The sequence below is a fragment of the Syngnathus typhle genome, linkage group LG7 (assembly GCF_033458585.1).
Source record: "Syngnathus typhle isolate RoL2023-S1 ecotype Sweden linkage group LG7, RoL_Styp_1.0, whole genome shotgun sequence".
In the NCBI taxonomy this organism is placed as follows: domain Eukaryota; kingdom Metazoa; phylum Chordata; class Actinopteri; order Syngnathiformes; family Syngnathidae; genus Syngnathus; species Syngnathus typhle.
This window is the reverse complement of record NC_083744.1, coordinates 14,721,383-14,738,070: the sequence shown is the minus strand read 5'-3', so window position 1 is coordinate 14,738,070 and position 16,688 is coordinate 14,721,383. Positions and strand designations below refer to the sequence as shown.

At 44.8% G+C, this 16,688-nt stretch overlaps 1 protein-coding gene across 1 annotated transcript in view; it reads right to left on the bottom strand.

Annotated features, from left to right (window-relative positions):
- The window catches only part of plxnb2b (plexin b2b), a 105,392-nt gene that overhangs the window by 27,382 nt on the left and 61,322 nt on the right, over positions 1–16,688 (bottom strand). Inside the window, exons 5-10 of the mRNA XM_061282448.1 lie at positions 3,989–5,103; positions 3,716–3,904; positions 3,525–3,650; positions 1,841–1,941; positions 578–704; positions 94–253 (exon numbers count right to left, since the gene is read on the bottom strand). Of these exons, the coding sequence (XP_061138432.1) occupies positions 94–253; positions 578–704; positions 1,841–1,941; positions 3,525–3,650; positions 3,716–3,904; positions 3,989–5,101 (1,816 nt within the window). The 5' untranslated portion in view covers positions 5,102–5,103. The remainder of the gene's footprint in view (positions 1–93; positions 254–577; positions 705–1,840; positions 1,942–3,524; positions 3,651–3,715; positions 3,905–3,988; positions 5,104–16,688) is intronic.

Below are 16,688 nucleotides of genomic sequence, written 5' to 3'. Positions count from 1 at the left end.
ATGCAGGTGGGCTCATTTCTAATTCAGGAGGGTGATTTATTTATTTATGAACGTAACTCCCTCTCGGGCAATTGAATAAAAAATGCAGCGTACCTCGGTGCCCGCTGGTGTGCGGGATGAGCCACGGCGGCGGCAGGTCGCACGTGACCTGACCCGAGTCGGACATGACGCCGTCGCTGTGGAACGTCTTGAAGGAGCACCGCAGGCGGTCCGAGGGGCCGATGGCGGGCAGGGAGGAAATATTGATCTTCACCTAGGACGCGACGGAACGTCAATGAATCAGTCGTTTGTATTATTTTGGAATCCGTTTTAGGGAAAACAAATTTGGCCGGATTTCAGGTGCGTACGTTTAAAAAAGGCAAACACAAGAATCAGAAAGAAGAAAAAAAAGCACGGCGAAAAATGGAGTCTCTCCGTCTTCAAGGGCTCAGGTATAATAAGCTGGTTCGGGTCGATACGGAGCAGGAATAAACCTGAGCCCCGGCTTTTGGACTTGCGGTGGCAAGTGTTCACCACCGTGTGAAGAACAAACGGATGGAACAAAAATGGAAAAAGGAGAGACGAGCGAGTGAGCTACCTTCTGGGTCTTTTTGCACGAAAGGTTGGAAGGGTAGAAGTAGACGATCTTGACACATTGCTGCCGCGGGCTCCACAGCCAGCCATTCTTCTCCTCTGCCCGCCGGCACTCAGACCTCCTGGTGCACCTGCAGACGCAGCGTGAGCGCACACGCACGCGCACCGGCCCTAAAGCGTCAGTTCCACATCTCAAAGCTCAACACGCACAAAAAAGCTCAACCCCCATTTTGAAGATCTCAGAAATGCTGAACGATTTCCCACAATGTGCTGTTGGAAAGAACGACAAATACTAAATCCAACTGACAGATTTTTCCTGTAAAAAATGCAACTTCATTTTTCTAATAGTTCAAGAAATACTCCATCCATCCATCCCCATCAATCCCTTCATCAATCCCTTCATCCATCCATCCATCCATCCATCCATCCATCCATCCATCCATCCATCCATCATCCATTCATCCAATGCTCCATCCATTCATCCATCCATCCATCCATCCATCCATCCATCCATCCATCCATCCAGCCATCATCCATTCATCCAATGCTCCATTCATTCATCCAATGCTCCATTCATTCATCCATCCATCCATCCAGCCATCCATTCATCCAACTGCTCCATCCATCCATCCATCCATCCATCCATCCATCCATCCATCCATCCGCTCCATCCATCCATCCATCCATCCATCCATCCATCCATCCATCCATCACTCCATCACTCCATTCATCCCTTCATCGATCCATCCCTCCTGACCTCCATCCATTCATCCATCACTTCATTCATCCATCACTCCATTCATCCCTCCATCCATCACTCCATCCCTCCATCTATCACTGCTTTCATCACTCCCTCCATCATTCCATCATTCCATCATTCCATCGTTCCATCCCTCCCTCCCTACTTAACAAGGGTTGAAAAGCGCTGCACTCATTTCGTGGTAGCATAATGCACATTCTTCCAAAATGAAGCTTCAGGCCGACGAGGCAGCTATTGATCCCCGCAATCAATCCAGGCAAATATGTGGCAAACATCAGCATTGTACGCATGAATAGAAGCCGGCGAGAGTGCATTTCGCCGCACGCGGCTGACAAACTGCTTTAATTTCTGCTGGCTGCACCGAGCGAGAGAGACGGGATATTAACAATGTGGGTTAGTAAAAACGTCCGCCGTAAAACATTGTGCAAAACATTCCCGTGTGGTGGGGAGCTGGAACTTTGCCTGTGCGTGTGTGTGTGTGTGTGTGTGTGTGTGTGTATTTCTCACCTGCCCTCCAGCACACACCAGCCACAATAAGGGTCCCTCATATTGACGCAAGACTGGCAGTCCTTCTTCTGCAGGCACGACTCCACGGGCACCTTGGTGATCTGCGGCATGAGCGCACGTCACGTGATCAGTCGGCCGTCACCCGAGGGAAGACGAGCGGCCCGGCGGGTGAGGCTTCGGAGGCACGCGATGTCACAAAAGAAGCCTCTTTGAATAATCCGGCCGGTACTTCTGTCACGGCCTCGAGGAGTCAAAATCTATTTGGTCTATTTACAATCTAGTCGGATTATCATTTCTGTTGACAATGGTGGAAATTTTCCATTCATGAATTCACACAGCTGCTTTTCTGTAGTTTTTTTTTTAAATCATACCAAAATGGCAACATATTTGAATTTTTTAAATATTAATAAAAAATAATTTTACAATATTTAAATGATTTTAGTTGGTTTTAAATAATATAAATTATATAGTATAATAATTTACTTTTTAATCATTTATATTTCATTAATATTCTTTGAAAAAAGGATTTTTTTAAAATTATTTAATTAATTCATTTAATATTAAAAAGTTCAGGTATTTAAATATTACAAAAAGATTCATTAATAAAAAGAATGGAGATGCAAAGCTTCTATTGGACACCACGATAAATCGAAAATGACTTATTAATTCAGGAAAAAATGTTTATACATTCATTTGATTGAATCTTTTTTTTTTTTTTTTTCACCGATTTACCAATATTGTATTTTGAGGGTAGAAATGTCCTGTCTCTCAGTCCACTTAAGCCCCAAAATATGATTCTCCTGCTCTATCACGGCAGCGGCAGATGTATTTTTCACGCACACTTTGACTTTATGGCGCAGCAAACGCGAAGAAGTATATATTTTTTTCCTTCTGGTTTTTATAACCGTTGGACGTAAGGTGTCAGCGGCGTTAAAACCTCTCCGCCACCGTGACTATGATGGGGATTTAGAAACAATTTATGAGCAGTCGATTATCAGACAGGCACAGCAAACACCTCTTTCCTCTTTGGCGTACGCAATTCCCACATTTTCCCCTTAGGGATGGTTTGAAAATTAATTTCTGGGCGTCCATTATGTTTTTTTTTTCCACTGCAGGTAATGCACAGGTTGAATTTGAGTGCCACGCGATAAATGTCAGTAAAATGCATTAAATATTCCGTATGGGTTTTTTTTCATGAATGAATTTGCCTGCCCATTTTCTAGGAGGAAAAACACGAGAGCGCCGCGTGTAGCACCTCGATATGCGCTAACGTTTGGTTTGCTACCTTTTTGTTTTGTCTCGTCGTAACCCCAATCGTCTTCAGCCTAACTTATGATAAATAGACTCGCTTGCTCCTCGTGGCTGCACATCTTTGGAAAGTACCAAAGTTGAACAAACATCATCTCGCCTTCCTTACACCTCCAAATTACCGAGCAGCTTCTCCCCGCTATTCTGGAATCCAAACGGTCAGTAAATAAAATTGTGGTAGTGAGGCAAACTGTACGCCTGAGTAAATAACTTTTTTTTTTGTGTCAGGCATACAAATAGCTTGGCCAGCCAGCGTGACAACAAAAAGTAGCTGAGATTCTCAAACGTTAAAGTTCAAGGAAAGAAATGACCCTCTCGGCCATTTTTGTTACAAAGCAAATTTTCAAGCTGAGTAAATGAAAAATAATGGAGGCACCTTTTTGTCTGTGGTGATGTAGAGGTGGCTCTGGTCCATATCGAAGAAAAGGTTCTTGTTCACCTTCTCCCCCAAGGTGTCGCCGGGGGCCTTTCCGTATACGTACGACGGGAAGGTCAGGTGAGCCTGCAGAAGGAAAATAACGAGATCCGTGGATGTGTTAAGAAAGGTCAAGCCGGGCTCAAGTCCACCTTGAAGACTTCTCCCTGGCTGTTGCCCAAAAAGGCGATGGTGTGATCGTTCTCCACGGCAACGGCGACCGCAGTGAGAAGGCCCGGCTTGATCAACACGGCGTTGGATTTCAAGGCGAAGCGAGGCTTGCTGGCTAGAGGCGTTGGCAGGAAATCGCCGCCGCACTTGTACTGCTCCAACATGTCTTTCTGGATGACAGAAGAACACAAAGATATGCTTCAACTTTCTGATGGATTCCACCAAGAGGGAGGGGAAAAAAAAAGCGCCCTCACCGCAATCTTGGACGTGCAGAACTCTGCTGTCTTTGAGGAATACGGGATGTCCACGGCGGGAAACCCTGAAATTTTCCCCGAGTCGCTGTAGCAGGCGGTGATGATGTCCACCAGACGCTCGTTGATGGCGTTGAGCGTGTACACGCACAAAGCCGAGTCGCTGTGGTCGTCTTCCGAGCTGGCCACCATGAAGAGAACTTTATTCCAGGGCTGGACTTTCCCGTACGTGCCCCATTCCGTCATGACCCGACTCAACTCCTTGCCTGGCGAGGCCACATAGGCCGCTTGGACTTTGCTGAAGCGGTTGTCCTGACCGCACATGAGCTGCAGCTCCGTGTGGGAATACAAATGGTGGTCGTTCTCGCACAGGCGAGACACAAAGGTCACGTTTTTGTTATCGGTACCGTCCAGCGTCCGGGAGAAGACGAAGTAAACGAAGCCGTCGGCGGCGAAGGCGTGCCTGAAGTCGTGCAGGTACCTGGGCCCGAAGGGCATGGTCTGGATGGTGGAGGCCTCGATGATGCTCTCGAACACCACCCAGTCGCGGAAATCCTGCAGAATGCGCGTGGTGATGATCTTAGTGCTGTCCAGACTTCCGTAGCCTTTGCCCACCAGGAACACGTCAAACTTGTGCGCATCCTTGACGAAGGTGGACATGACGCCCACCACGTTGACGTTGTCCTCGATGCTGGCCACGTAAGTCCGCTCGCCCTTGTTGTCGCTGTAGTAGAGCTCCTGCTCCACGTTGGACAGGTTCAGCAGGGAGCAGATGCCCCGGTAACGGCTACCGCAGACGATGAGCGAGCCGTTGGACGGGTGCACCAGCAGCAGCTTGTTGATGTTGGCCATGAGCTTAGTGTCCTGGCAGGCCGAAGCCGGCGGCGTGCAGGTCCTGGCGTCCTTGCGGGGGCCCGTCTCCGCCCGGGCTTCGAGTCGCAGCGACGGCCCCAGCTGGTAGACGGCGTTGACGGCGCCCAGGTACACGCGGCCAGTGCGCGGGTCCTGCACCGTGTTGTTGATGGGGGTGTCCGAGATGAATTCGGGGAAACCCTCCTGGGAGGCGAATGTCGACTGGCAAGCGAGGAAGAGGAGGAGGTAGACCCGGCTTGCCATCTCTGCGGACAAACAAAATGAAATAAGAACTATAAAAGAAATATCAATAGCGGTGCACCACCTGGCACGATCTTAAGCACCCATTTTTTTCGTAAATCCTTTTTTTTTAACATAAGAATGGAAACAAAAGAGTTGCAAAGGCGGCGTTTTACCTGCCACACTAACCCAAGACACACAACTACACCGTGACCTCGTTACACTATAAATAATCCCGACACTGACCTGTTTTCTGGAGAACTATTTTGTTTAGGGGCAAAAAAAAAATGTAGTTCATGTAACAGCTGTTCACTGTGACATGCATGGATTACTTCGGTTGAATGCCATTTGTCATGGCTATGAGCAGCAAAAAAAAAAAAAAAAAAGAATTTGCCATTAAATATAAATATTTGTGTGTGGATGTAACGCAGCAGGGGGTTGCACACTTTGCTTCCAAAATGGGTGAAGTTGATGTTATGTAGATTTAGGTTAGCGGGATAAAAGATTGCCTCGAGCTAATAAGGCCGCCAGGAGCCAAAAGTCGGCACCACCTGCTCCCACTCGCATGACAGTTAGTTAGTTTGAACCACTTTAGACAGTGGAGAAACAAAAAGTAACTCGGTCGGTTTTTAAGATTTATTACCTCCGCCAAGGCATGATATATTGTTCCATGTGTTTGTTGCTTGCTTTTCGACTTTCTGCCGGTGACAAATCACGGTCAAAATACTTCAGAGGTTCTTTGAGATTGCTTTTGCTGAATGCGACTGAAGCAGACAATTGGAAACAGATTACAGTTGGTGACTTATGTGTCACTTAAATATTTGTGGGGTTTTATTAAATAGGTTTTAGGTCTATTCTTTATCAAGGTGGAATATTTGAAGGTAAAGTTTGTGTTTTGGAAGGCGACATTTAATGGTTTGGGATTCTAGTCATTAAAGGAAGTTTAATGTTTAATTAAATTCAGTTGGTTTTAATTAGTTTTTTTAGAGCAAAGTTTATTTTGTCAACAAAAATTTTGTTTTCGTTTTGCTATTTGTTAGCTTTCATCACTCTTGGTTTGAAAAATAATGATTGTGACTGTTTTGAAAAATCTATTTTCTAACTAGTTTGGAAACTCTGCTTTGCCAGAAACTACTTGCATTGATGGACAATCTCTTCACCTTGTTGTCTTTGAGAGTTTTGTAATGAATTGATACCAAACTAAAGAATGATCGTAAATGGGCTCTCCGGGGCTCTGGCTGGCCCGTTTAAAAAGCTTTGGACCTGTTCCAAATTCAGCGGCATAAAAAATGATACCGCCACAAGTGCTTCGAGAAAAGAAATATGAAAAGATGAGCCTTGTAAAACACCGCCGTCGTCGTTACGGAGCAACAGCTGAGGTTCGGGTGTGTGCGTGGGCCACGCTCGGCGCCGTTTGCTCAGGTGGAGGTGAAAATGGACGCGCGCGCACATTTGCAGCTAACCCGCTAACATCTCGCCTTCTGCATAAATGTCTTATGACGTTTTAAAACATTTCATCAACATCCAAATTGAGCAATAAAACGCTAGTCTGAGCCCATCCGGCGTTGAAATGTGAGCAATTGTTTTGTTTTTATGCTTTAATTAAAGAAAAAATGTCGAGTTGGCAGGATGAGAGATGCCGTCGCTAAGCGAAAAAGCCCGAGAAGTACATTAAGTACGTTTATGTGACAGACTAATAAAAGCCAACCTCCTACGTAGGACTTTTTGGAGTCATTGATTTGCATTTATTTCGATGGTACGGTGGGCTGGCGATGATCGAGAACTTGTGCGGTGAGAGAACCGCTTTATTGGATGCTCACTGAGCTGAAGTCTCTGACTTCTCTGTTCCGCTTCTAAAATACTTCTTCAAAATATTATTTCAATTATGTTTCCAGACATAAACCTTTGAGGAAACATTTCAAGGATGGCAACGTCAAATATGTGACGGCTATTATAGCAAACACAAGGAGCCGCTCTGGTTTTTGTTAGCGGGAACAAGAAGTTCATAAGAAAGACAAACAACAAAACGTTGGGGTGAGAGAGGGAAACGGCGGCCGTAATAAAGTCGATCAAGCGTGAAGATGAGAAATGTTGGCTGCCGTGAGCTATTCAGAGCTGGATTTTTAGCGCAGAGCGACGTTTTGCCAATGAAGCCTGAAGACCTCAGACACTGGCGCGACAAGGCAGAAGGCCTTCCCAGAAAAAAACAAATAATTCAGAGTGGCGGCAAAGTGACTTTCATAGACATGTTTCTCGTTTAGAGGATTCAACGTCGGTTCAAGCTGTGTGGTGAGTCGGATGACATTTGACTTCTTGCTGTTTGGGTGTTTGTGGGTTGCGTTTTAAAAACAGTGGAGCCTTGAAAGTCAGGCATGTCATCATTTCTGAATTACTGGAGGAAATGCAAAAAAAAAAAAATAAATGTGTGGCATGTCATGATAGTTCCTGGTAAACTCAATTCATATATTTGTTTCTAAATACATTTCCATAATATAAAATAATATAAAATAATAATAAAATAATAATATATAAGAAATATTAGATAAATAATAATAAAATAATGAACATAAATAAAAATACAATAATAATTGGGCAATCCAAAAAAAAGGGAAGGCCAGCAAGTCTAAATATTGGCCGCATTAGTAAATATGGACAGTAACTGGAGCGCGACCTCCTCTCTGACCACATTGTTGACCGTGCAGTTAATAGCGACAATATTTCCATTACACGGACGTCCTCTAAAAAGTTGGATTCGGATTTGTTCTGTGAGAGCAGATTTCAACAAGCCTGACAATGTCAGGGCAAACCAATATTTGCAGAGCAAAATTCTTCAAAGAAAATACAAAAGGGAATATGAATTTCCCTCCGTTGCTTCATTGTGGGTCAGCGCACAGGCAATTCTTGACATATTTCAAAGGAGCCCGTCCCCTCCTCGAATGTCTCCGTATGTCCCCGGCACTTTTCATCCTTTTCCCTGCGCCTAATCCTGATCACAGGAGCTAAAACGGCTTCAAAGAGCCGAAAAGAAGCAAACGTCTGGCGGGCGAATGAGCGCAGATGGAATCAAACCAATTGCTACCTTATTATTTGATATATTTTTTTCTATCCTCACGACAGGTGGGAGAACACGACAAGCGGGCAGCGCATCCAACACGTGTCTATTTGGGAATAAATGAAAGCTGCTAAAATTAGCGAGCTACGTGCTGCATCAGCCGGCAGCTAATGAAGCTTCTCGCGGTCGGAGATAAATAATAGCGCGACGCGTCATGGGCTAATGAAGACGGGCCTATTTGAAAATGTGATTCTATGAAAGCGCAGATTGTGGAATAAATAACAGACCAAATGAAGACGAATGAGACCTTTTCCTCCGCGCACATTTTTTTTACCGCGTTGAAATGACAACGGGGTCAGCGCTAATGGTGCTTTTCCACTTCACTGGAATCTACCAAAAAATTGACCGTATTGATCGGATAGAAACACGCTGAATTAAAATAAAAAAAACAGATTGCTAACGTTAGCTTGTGAGTTCTTTTTTTACTCAGTATCCTGAAATATGATTGATGTGATTCCTTAACCTGTGAGGAGAGTGTAAACAAAGTGCTGAGTCATGGTTGAAATTCAAATAAAAATGTCGCGGGGCTGCATGCACAGACATGGAAATGAAAGTGTGTCACTCCGACTGACGCGGCGGTGGTGACAACTGTCATCTCTTCTTCCAGATGTGTGCATCCACTCGTACAAAAAAAGCACCTCTCAGCAGAAGGAAATCAAAGATGATTGAAAAATGTCAGACGTGCAGCCGACATGTACAGGTTTTAGAGCTTTAGCGGATAGAAAGATGAACACGCGCACACACACAGTTTGAAGTGCTGACAAGGTAATCCGACTGTGACCACCACCACATCTTGTGACAGAGGCCATTAAAAGCAGCAAGTACACCACACAAAAGCACACAGCACTCACGTGGATCTATCTGAAGCATCGCACAAACATGGAACGTGTTTGGAGAAAAAAAAATCAAAAGCAGTTATAACTTGGACTTTTTACAATGGAGCAAAATGAGAGTGGAAAAATCAATTTTCAAGATTAACAGCATTTTTGAGCCCATCTGTTTGATAAAATAGAGCACTGCTACGTTAGCTTTGGTGCTAGCCAGTTAGCTTGAACGCGAAAGGCTAGCTATTACGTTGTGATCAAAGGTGATAGCAAATTAATTAAAATTAAGATTAATTAATTAAAATTAACCCTAAAATCTTCATAACTGCCTATATTAAGAGTATTTTAAGCTTTCTAAACCAAGTACCATTTCAACAAAGTTCCACATTGCGATGAACTAGCTTAGCATAATGGTGCTCATCCACAAAATATATATTATATATCCCTAAAGACTATTTATTATTATTGTAAGCCACTCTAACATTATAAAAAGTTGCAGTAGGACAATCAAAAATGTAATTTTGAGAGACAAGAGTATTTTAAGCTTTTTAAACCAAGTACCACTTCAACAAAATTCCAAATTGCGATGAAGTAGCTTAGCATAATGGTGCTCATCCACAAAATATATATTATCTATTCCTAAAGACTATTTATTATTATTGTAAGCCACTATAACATGATAAAAAGTTGCAGTAGGACAATGAAAAATGTAATTTTGAGAGACAATGTTCTACTTCCACAGCAGTAATAAACACAAAAGCTGAGTCAGCAAGTTCTGAGCCAGATACATGGAAAGCCAAGGCTCCCGAACTCTAAGAACATAATAGGATACAACCCCATACTGCGATCATATTCACATTCAGCACTTTCTTTATCTAGGAGCTGCTTTTGACACACGCCGCCTGCGATGCTGATGTGTGTCTACGTTCTTGTAGCAGCCAGATAAAAAAAGCGAGGGGCTATTAAATGAGTTGACCCCGGAGGCCTCACAGCGCGGCGGGGGGGGAAGAGGTGAACAAGGGGTTAAATACTTTCAAGCACATCTTGTCTTTGGCATGCGTACGCCAGGAGGTCTGAAAAGGCCCGATAGCGTGTGTACAAGGCGACGTGACAACGCGGCTGGAAATGAGGGCTTGCTCGTAATTCAGACAACTCGCGCTCCACTGAGTCACATTGTTGAGGATGAAACGTGAAGTGCGTGGGACACTCTCTCTCTGTTCTCTCGGTGTGCTCGCTCGTCCCATCTTGGGTAACACTGTTCCCGGAGTTTTGTGCGACGCGCAAGCCAATTTCCATGGGAACAATTACCTCGCCGTCAGGCTTGGCAGTTCATTCGTTTCAATTTGACAGACTGGGAGAAGGAGCAGGGCCAGCCATTGTTTTTTTTTTCCTTTAGGGGGGTGCAAGGTGATACCAGTGTGACAGCCTTTTTTGAAAAATAACTTCTTTTTGAATCCTTTTCGTTTAATATCCCAATCAGGTTTTTTAGATTGATCCGCACTACTGATACATGCTTGCCTCGACACTCACCAAGCTAACTCTGTCCCTGGTTGTCATGGTAACAAACCCCGGATTGGCCATTGGCCATGGGGTCTGGCGCGCTTGCATGAGAGAAGGCCACCCACTCAAATGGGGTGATTGCAGTAAGACAAGAAAAAAGATGTAACGTAAGCTCAGTGCAGCTGGAGCAAAGTATCTTGAGCTAATCTTCCAGATGCTAACTTGGACGTCGTAGCTCGACCAAGCGTGGTGGGAGCCGTGTTTGCTGTGTGGACACAGCTGGTGCGTGGCAGGAAGCCGATTAAACTGACCGAGACAGGAGCTCCTTTTCGGGAGCCAAGTGCACCTCTACTGCGTCCAGACAGAAGCTGATACACACAACACACATACAATCCACTAATGGGAGAATTGCATTGGAAGAAACTTAATTATGTTTGGAATGAAACAGTGGAACAGAGGTTGATCTTAAAAAGGGATGTTTTATGCGAAATTGACTTTTTAACAGCTTGTGTACAAATAGTTGAGTGTCTGCTCATCCCATAACTATGAAATTAAACAACCCAGCAAATTATCTGCCTTTTTTCTGAAAATGTCTTTGTGAGCGAGCACGTCCGAACCAGTTTTGTTGGATGCACAGATTCGCCTGAGCAGACAAAGTTACCATCTGATGAGAGAGCCATACTTGATCTCAACAAACTCTTGATTGCGCGTTCAATCCCACGACATGGTCGTCATGGCAACACGACCTATTCTCACCATCGGCTCAGCATTACTGTAAATGGGGCGAGGTTTCTTTCTTGGCGAGCTTTGACAAAAACATGTCAGACTGAGAAAAGTGTGAACAATTCACAATACGTGTCTCCTTGAAATAACTTTCTTCTATTAATATACAAGATGAAACGTGTTAACACACTGTAGGGGGTGTTGAAATAGGCGCTGGCTGATCTCTTCGCTTCTTAAATCAAACATCTTTCCTGTCAAGCCTAAAATATGTTTACGATGAAGCACACTTCATTAGGTACACTCACTCAATGCAATACAATACAAGAGCTGCTGCAGCAGTATATATATATATATATATATATATATATAAAAATGTGTTTGAGAGCAACTTTTCCGCAGCTTGTCTATAATATTTAGATTCTATTATTCAGCCGTCTGATCAGGAAACAAGCATTCACGCCCATCTATGACTCGGCCAGCGTTGCCCTGACAAAGCCGGGGCCCGCCAAGGCTAAAAGCACACGACGCTACGTGGCATCACGCCTCATTGATGCCGGCGAAGTGAAATCATTACAGCCAATAAGGTGTGTAATGGATTTCTTCCCGGCGACCATTCTGCCTTGCGTGACTTCTTAATTGCGGCGCTGGGTGCTCCGAGGCTCAACGCCTTAAGGTGGGTGAGTGTTAGGACCAAATGCCCCCACCACCTTGCCAGAGGAGAGATTGTAACATTGTAAGTCTTTTAAATAAATCCCAAACATAAACTGTAAGGATTCCCAGTTGTAAATGCTAACACAATGCTAACGTGTGCTTAGCTAGCTTGCCATTTTGCACACACTTCCATTCACGATTGGCCTTCAGAGTCGAGACTTTGTGAAGCATGATAAACTTGAATTTACTTAAGGTTAAGTTACAGTTCCAAATTTTTAACTAACTTTGCCACGTATTTTTGGCTCAGATAAGTCGTCGTTAATATACAGGCTTGGTAAGTGCGCGCCCTTGCGAGGCCCTGCTCGTTTCGGGATTGGAGCGAGGCGAGACACCTCGACGAAGAAGGCAGGATGACAGCGGCGCGGCGAGAGCGAACAGCGGGAAGGCAATCACACGTGTCATCGACTGAGCCGCAATAGCTCCATTGTGAGGAGCTGCCAGGTGCCCGTCACTTGTCAAAACGTGTCAGCGTGACGGATGATGAACGAGCGTCGTCGCCGCGGAAATGTTGGCCGTCGCTCGGCTTTTTACATTTCATGCCGTCGGGAAATACACCGAAAAGATCAACGGGGTCGTATTTAGGCGACTGAAAACAGCGCCTTCATGTGAAAAAGAGATTTTTGCTTCTTGGGGAAAATGTGCTTTTTAGCTAACAAAACGGCTAGCGAACAACAAAGTTGAACAAAAGTACCTTTATCGAGACCGCTGGGCATTTTTACTTCAATATGTAGACTATGACAAGCCAATTTTCTTCATGGACTGGGAAGCCATCGTAAACCGAAGACCAGAAACTGTGATTAGTGATTTGTATATGTAGCTAAAGAAGCCTCACGGCAAAGTTGATGAGGCCACTTCACCCTCTCACTTTCCCCCCGCGCCGATAAGTCCGCTGATTACCCCGCATGTTGAGCCGAGACAGTTTTTCTCCAGACCCGACTGGTTCATCTGCGTGCCCGCATGTCGGGACGGCACATTTTCCGATAAACACATTTCACGTACCAATCAGTGCTCGCGTGGCGGCAATCCATCGCCCGGCCGGCCGCCGCTCGATCTCACTTCTGATCGCATTTCTGGAGCGCCCGCAAACACACAATCAAGTGTGATTTGAGCAAGCGGGCCACTTAATGAGAGTGGGGGTGATTAGGCCCGCTGAGAATAGGCTTGACCTTTCCTCGCTCGGGTTTCTCTGTTGCACAAGCGCACGTTTATGAGTCAGTGGCTCCGAGGCGCTCCGGCCTCGCGCCGCTTCACATCAAATGTCACCGACTGAAACGAATCAACCGAGCGGGCCGGACTGAGTGAAAATGATATTTCAGAAGGTATGTGGCATGACAGGTAGACAGGAAGTTATTTTTCTCCTTTTAACCCAACACTGCCACCAAAGGCCAATATGATGTCATGGCAGGGTTTGCAGTTGCTCACTTACATGACCTAATTGCTAATTTTAGCAAGACCAGGAGCACATTGAGACAAAAATCCCTTGTTAAAACACGCTAGAACGGTTTCAATTTATAAAAAAAAAAAAAAAAAAACCTGCATGTCTCCTTTAAATAATCGTGTTGGTAAGTCATACAATAGGATGAGGAAACATCATTGACTCCATTACACTTAATTGAGCAGATAATTCATTAAGACGATCAATAAATGGCAACACAACTTTAAAGTTGTTTTTTTTTTAAACAAAGCCCTGACGAGCCCCAACTTTTTGGGAGAGGCAATTATATGAATCAATAAACAATTACCCAAGCGTGTCGTGCAAATATTGCTCACGCATTGTAGACGGACAGTCGAGAGATCTGCTGTTCACCTCTTTACCTCCGCAAAGTGATTTTCTCAGCTTCGACCTGTCTGATGGTCTTACGCCTCGTTGGACTGAAGAGTGCTTCGGTGACGACAATGTAATCACCGACGGTAGAGATGAACACAAAGCAAAGACTCGGCTAATGAGCTGTAATGTTGGAATCGCTTCGTTTCTTTGTCATTACTCTTCGGTCAAATGAATCGCCACGTCGACGACTTTCTCATACTGGAAAAAAAATCGATTTCACTATTTTGAAGACGTATTTGTCGTTAAGAAAGTTGAGCAGGAGGTTGGGAACTACCGGCCTAGACAGATAGGTGTCGCTAAAATGCTAATTGGAACGCATTAATTGCATTTCCATTCAATTGAATGAAGAGAGATGATTTGAGATGCAAATGTTCAGGTATGAGATAAAAACTTCTCGCTTCTCCTCTCCGTTATGAAAATCAGTGGTGGGCGGGGGAGACGTGCTGCATGACGGCGGGGTTAATTAAGTTTGAAATCAGGCAGATGATCTGCCAAGCTGCCACTCAAACTGCCAGACGCTCTCCGATGGAAGCGAGTTTCATTGTCTGTGAGGGGGAACAGATTTGAAAAGCCAACGATGATGCGATGATTCATTTGTGGATTAGACACCATCACGTCGTCAAGATGGAGGAGCTCCACCAACGCTCCAGTTAACAATACGGACTGTCGACCTTTATCAAGGCAAGGCGGTGGAAACCGGACGATTCCTCTAAACGCACCTGACGACAGTGGAACCGTCTCCAGCACGACTGGAAACACATAGTTAGCTACGAGCTAGCAATTAGCAAAGCTAACACATTAGCTCGTTCGTTCACAACAACTTGTCAAATCGGCCCGACATCTCAGTTTTGATGAATCGCTCATCCCTCCAGTGATTACCATTTGCAATCAAACGCAGACACACAAAGGTCATCAGGAATTAGCCTCCGCTCATCGCATCGGTGGAAAGAAATAAGCCGCTTTAATCAGATTGCAGATGGCCCGATAAGGAGCAACCCGGGCGCGGGCGACGGATGCGTGGTCGAGGCGTGTCGGGCGATAGCATCTCGAAAGGTTCCACGTGTCAGGTAAGCGCGGGAACATTCTGTCACATCAAGACGCTCGACGGCAGAGGCGTCGGCTCGACCCGTGAGCTCGGCTGGCACATAAAAAGCAGCCTTGACCCGGTGACAGCGTCACGTTAGATAGCTAGATAGCGTTGACGTCCGCCAGCGAAACCTTACGTTTCTTGGCTTTATCTCCTTCTCAGCCTTCTGCCGATAATTACAGATGCTCTCGAGGAAGGAGTCACGCCGAAGCTTCGGTGAGGAATTATCACCGGGGCCATCACGAAAAGCCACCAAGCCAAGGTCAGGCCCGGTGTTCAATTTCACTTTGATTCCAGTCCACCTTTACTTTCTCCTCTAGCACTTGTCCACTCCTCCCTCCTGGCCCACGCACACGGTCGCCTGTGAATTTCACTCCCAAGCTAACCTCCATTTCCCGGACAGCTTGACACGTATTCATTTATAGCCCGACAGAGTGGTCGCCCCAATGGAAATTGACAACTCCATTTAAGAAAGAAATTTCTTCGAGACCTTTCTGGGTTGGCCTTTGTTTCTTCCTCCGCCAACGCTAACGCTTAGCGCTAACGCTTAGCTTCAAACACGACGGCTGCAATCAATGTGGTCGGAAAGAGGCCGTCGAACAAAAATCAACAATCGAACGAAGGAAGGAGATTTTTTTTTCCAGAGAAATCTGAAAGGATACTACCGTAATTTCTGGACTATAAAGCGCACCTGAATATAAGCCGCAAGTGTTTTAAATGAAATATCCTCATTTTTATGACCTGTATTTCCAAAAACAAATACTTTTAAAATATCATAAAAATCATTACAAATTCATAGATAAACCGCACTGTGAAAGCCGCAGCTTGTGCAAAAAGTACCATCTTATATTCTTATATATCATTTCTATGACCTGTATTACCAAAACAAATACTTTTAAAATATCATAAAAATCATTAAAAATACACAGATAAGACGCACTGGACTATAAGCCGCAGCTTGTGCAAAGAGTATCATTTTATATTCCCGAAATTACGGTACTTTTATTGTATAGTGTGGCGCGTATCACGTAAGTTAACATTAGCATCCGTGTTTCTCTACGTCATGTTGCCTTTGTGAGAGCAGCAAGACAACGAAGCAATGCAGCCAAGTGGAGACTATGAAGCCTTGAATTTCACTTCAGGGGCCAACATTTATTTCCCATGAGAAGTAGTAACTTGACACACATGCTTGACGCAGAGTGGTCACGGACAACTCTATTCTTTTGGAATCAAACTCAAGGATTGTTTTTTTTTTTTTTTTTTTTTCAAAGTGGCCCTTTGCATACCCCCCTCCCCCTCCTCTGATGCTCTGTTGCCCATTCTGCCAGCCGCGGGGGCTGCCTTGGTCTGGTGAATGCAGCCAATTTCTCCGCTTGCATGGAGACGTGGGAGAGAAGGGCGACAGCTAAGAGCGGCTTAAAATGCCCGCTGGCGCTTCATCACTAACAGGCAAACATTTGTAACCAAAAGCTTTTTTTACTCCCCAGCTGGATGTTGTGCGGCAATTTAAAAATGATCTATGCAAATGCAATTTCACTGTGTGTCATCCAACACGGCCAATTAATGAGCATGCTTCTCCGGCCCGACAGTAAATTAACATGGCTCGAAATAATGGTGGGATTAATGTGGTTTTCTAGCACTCGTCTAATTGCGGGAAGACGCCGGTAAGGCTAACGCCGGACGCCTCGTTTCTCCGAAAGCTATTTAACTCATTCAGCGCCATTGACGGTTATAGACGTCAAAGATATTAATTGGCAGTGAAAGAGTTGCAGTGAAGTAGCTGAGGGATTAACGCCATTAACTCTTCATTTATATCAATTTTTGTG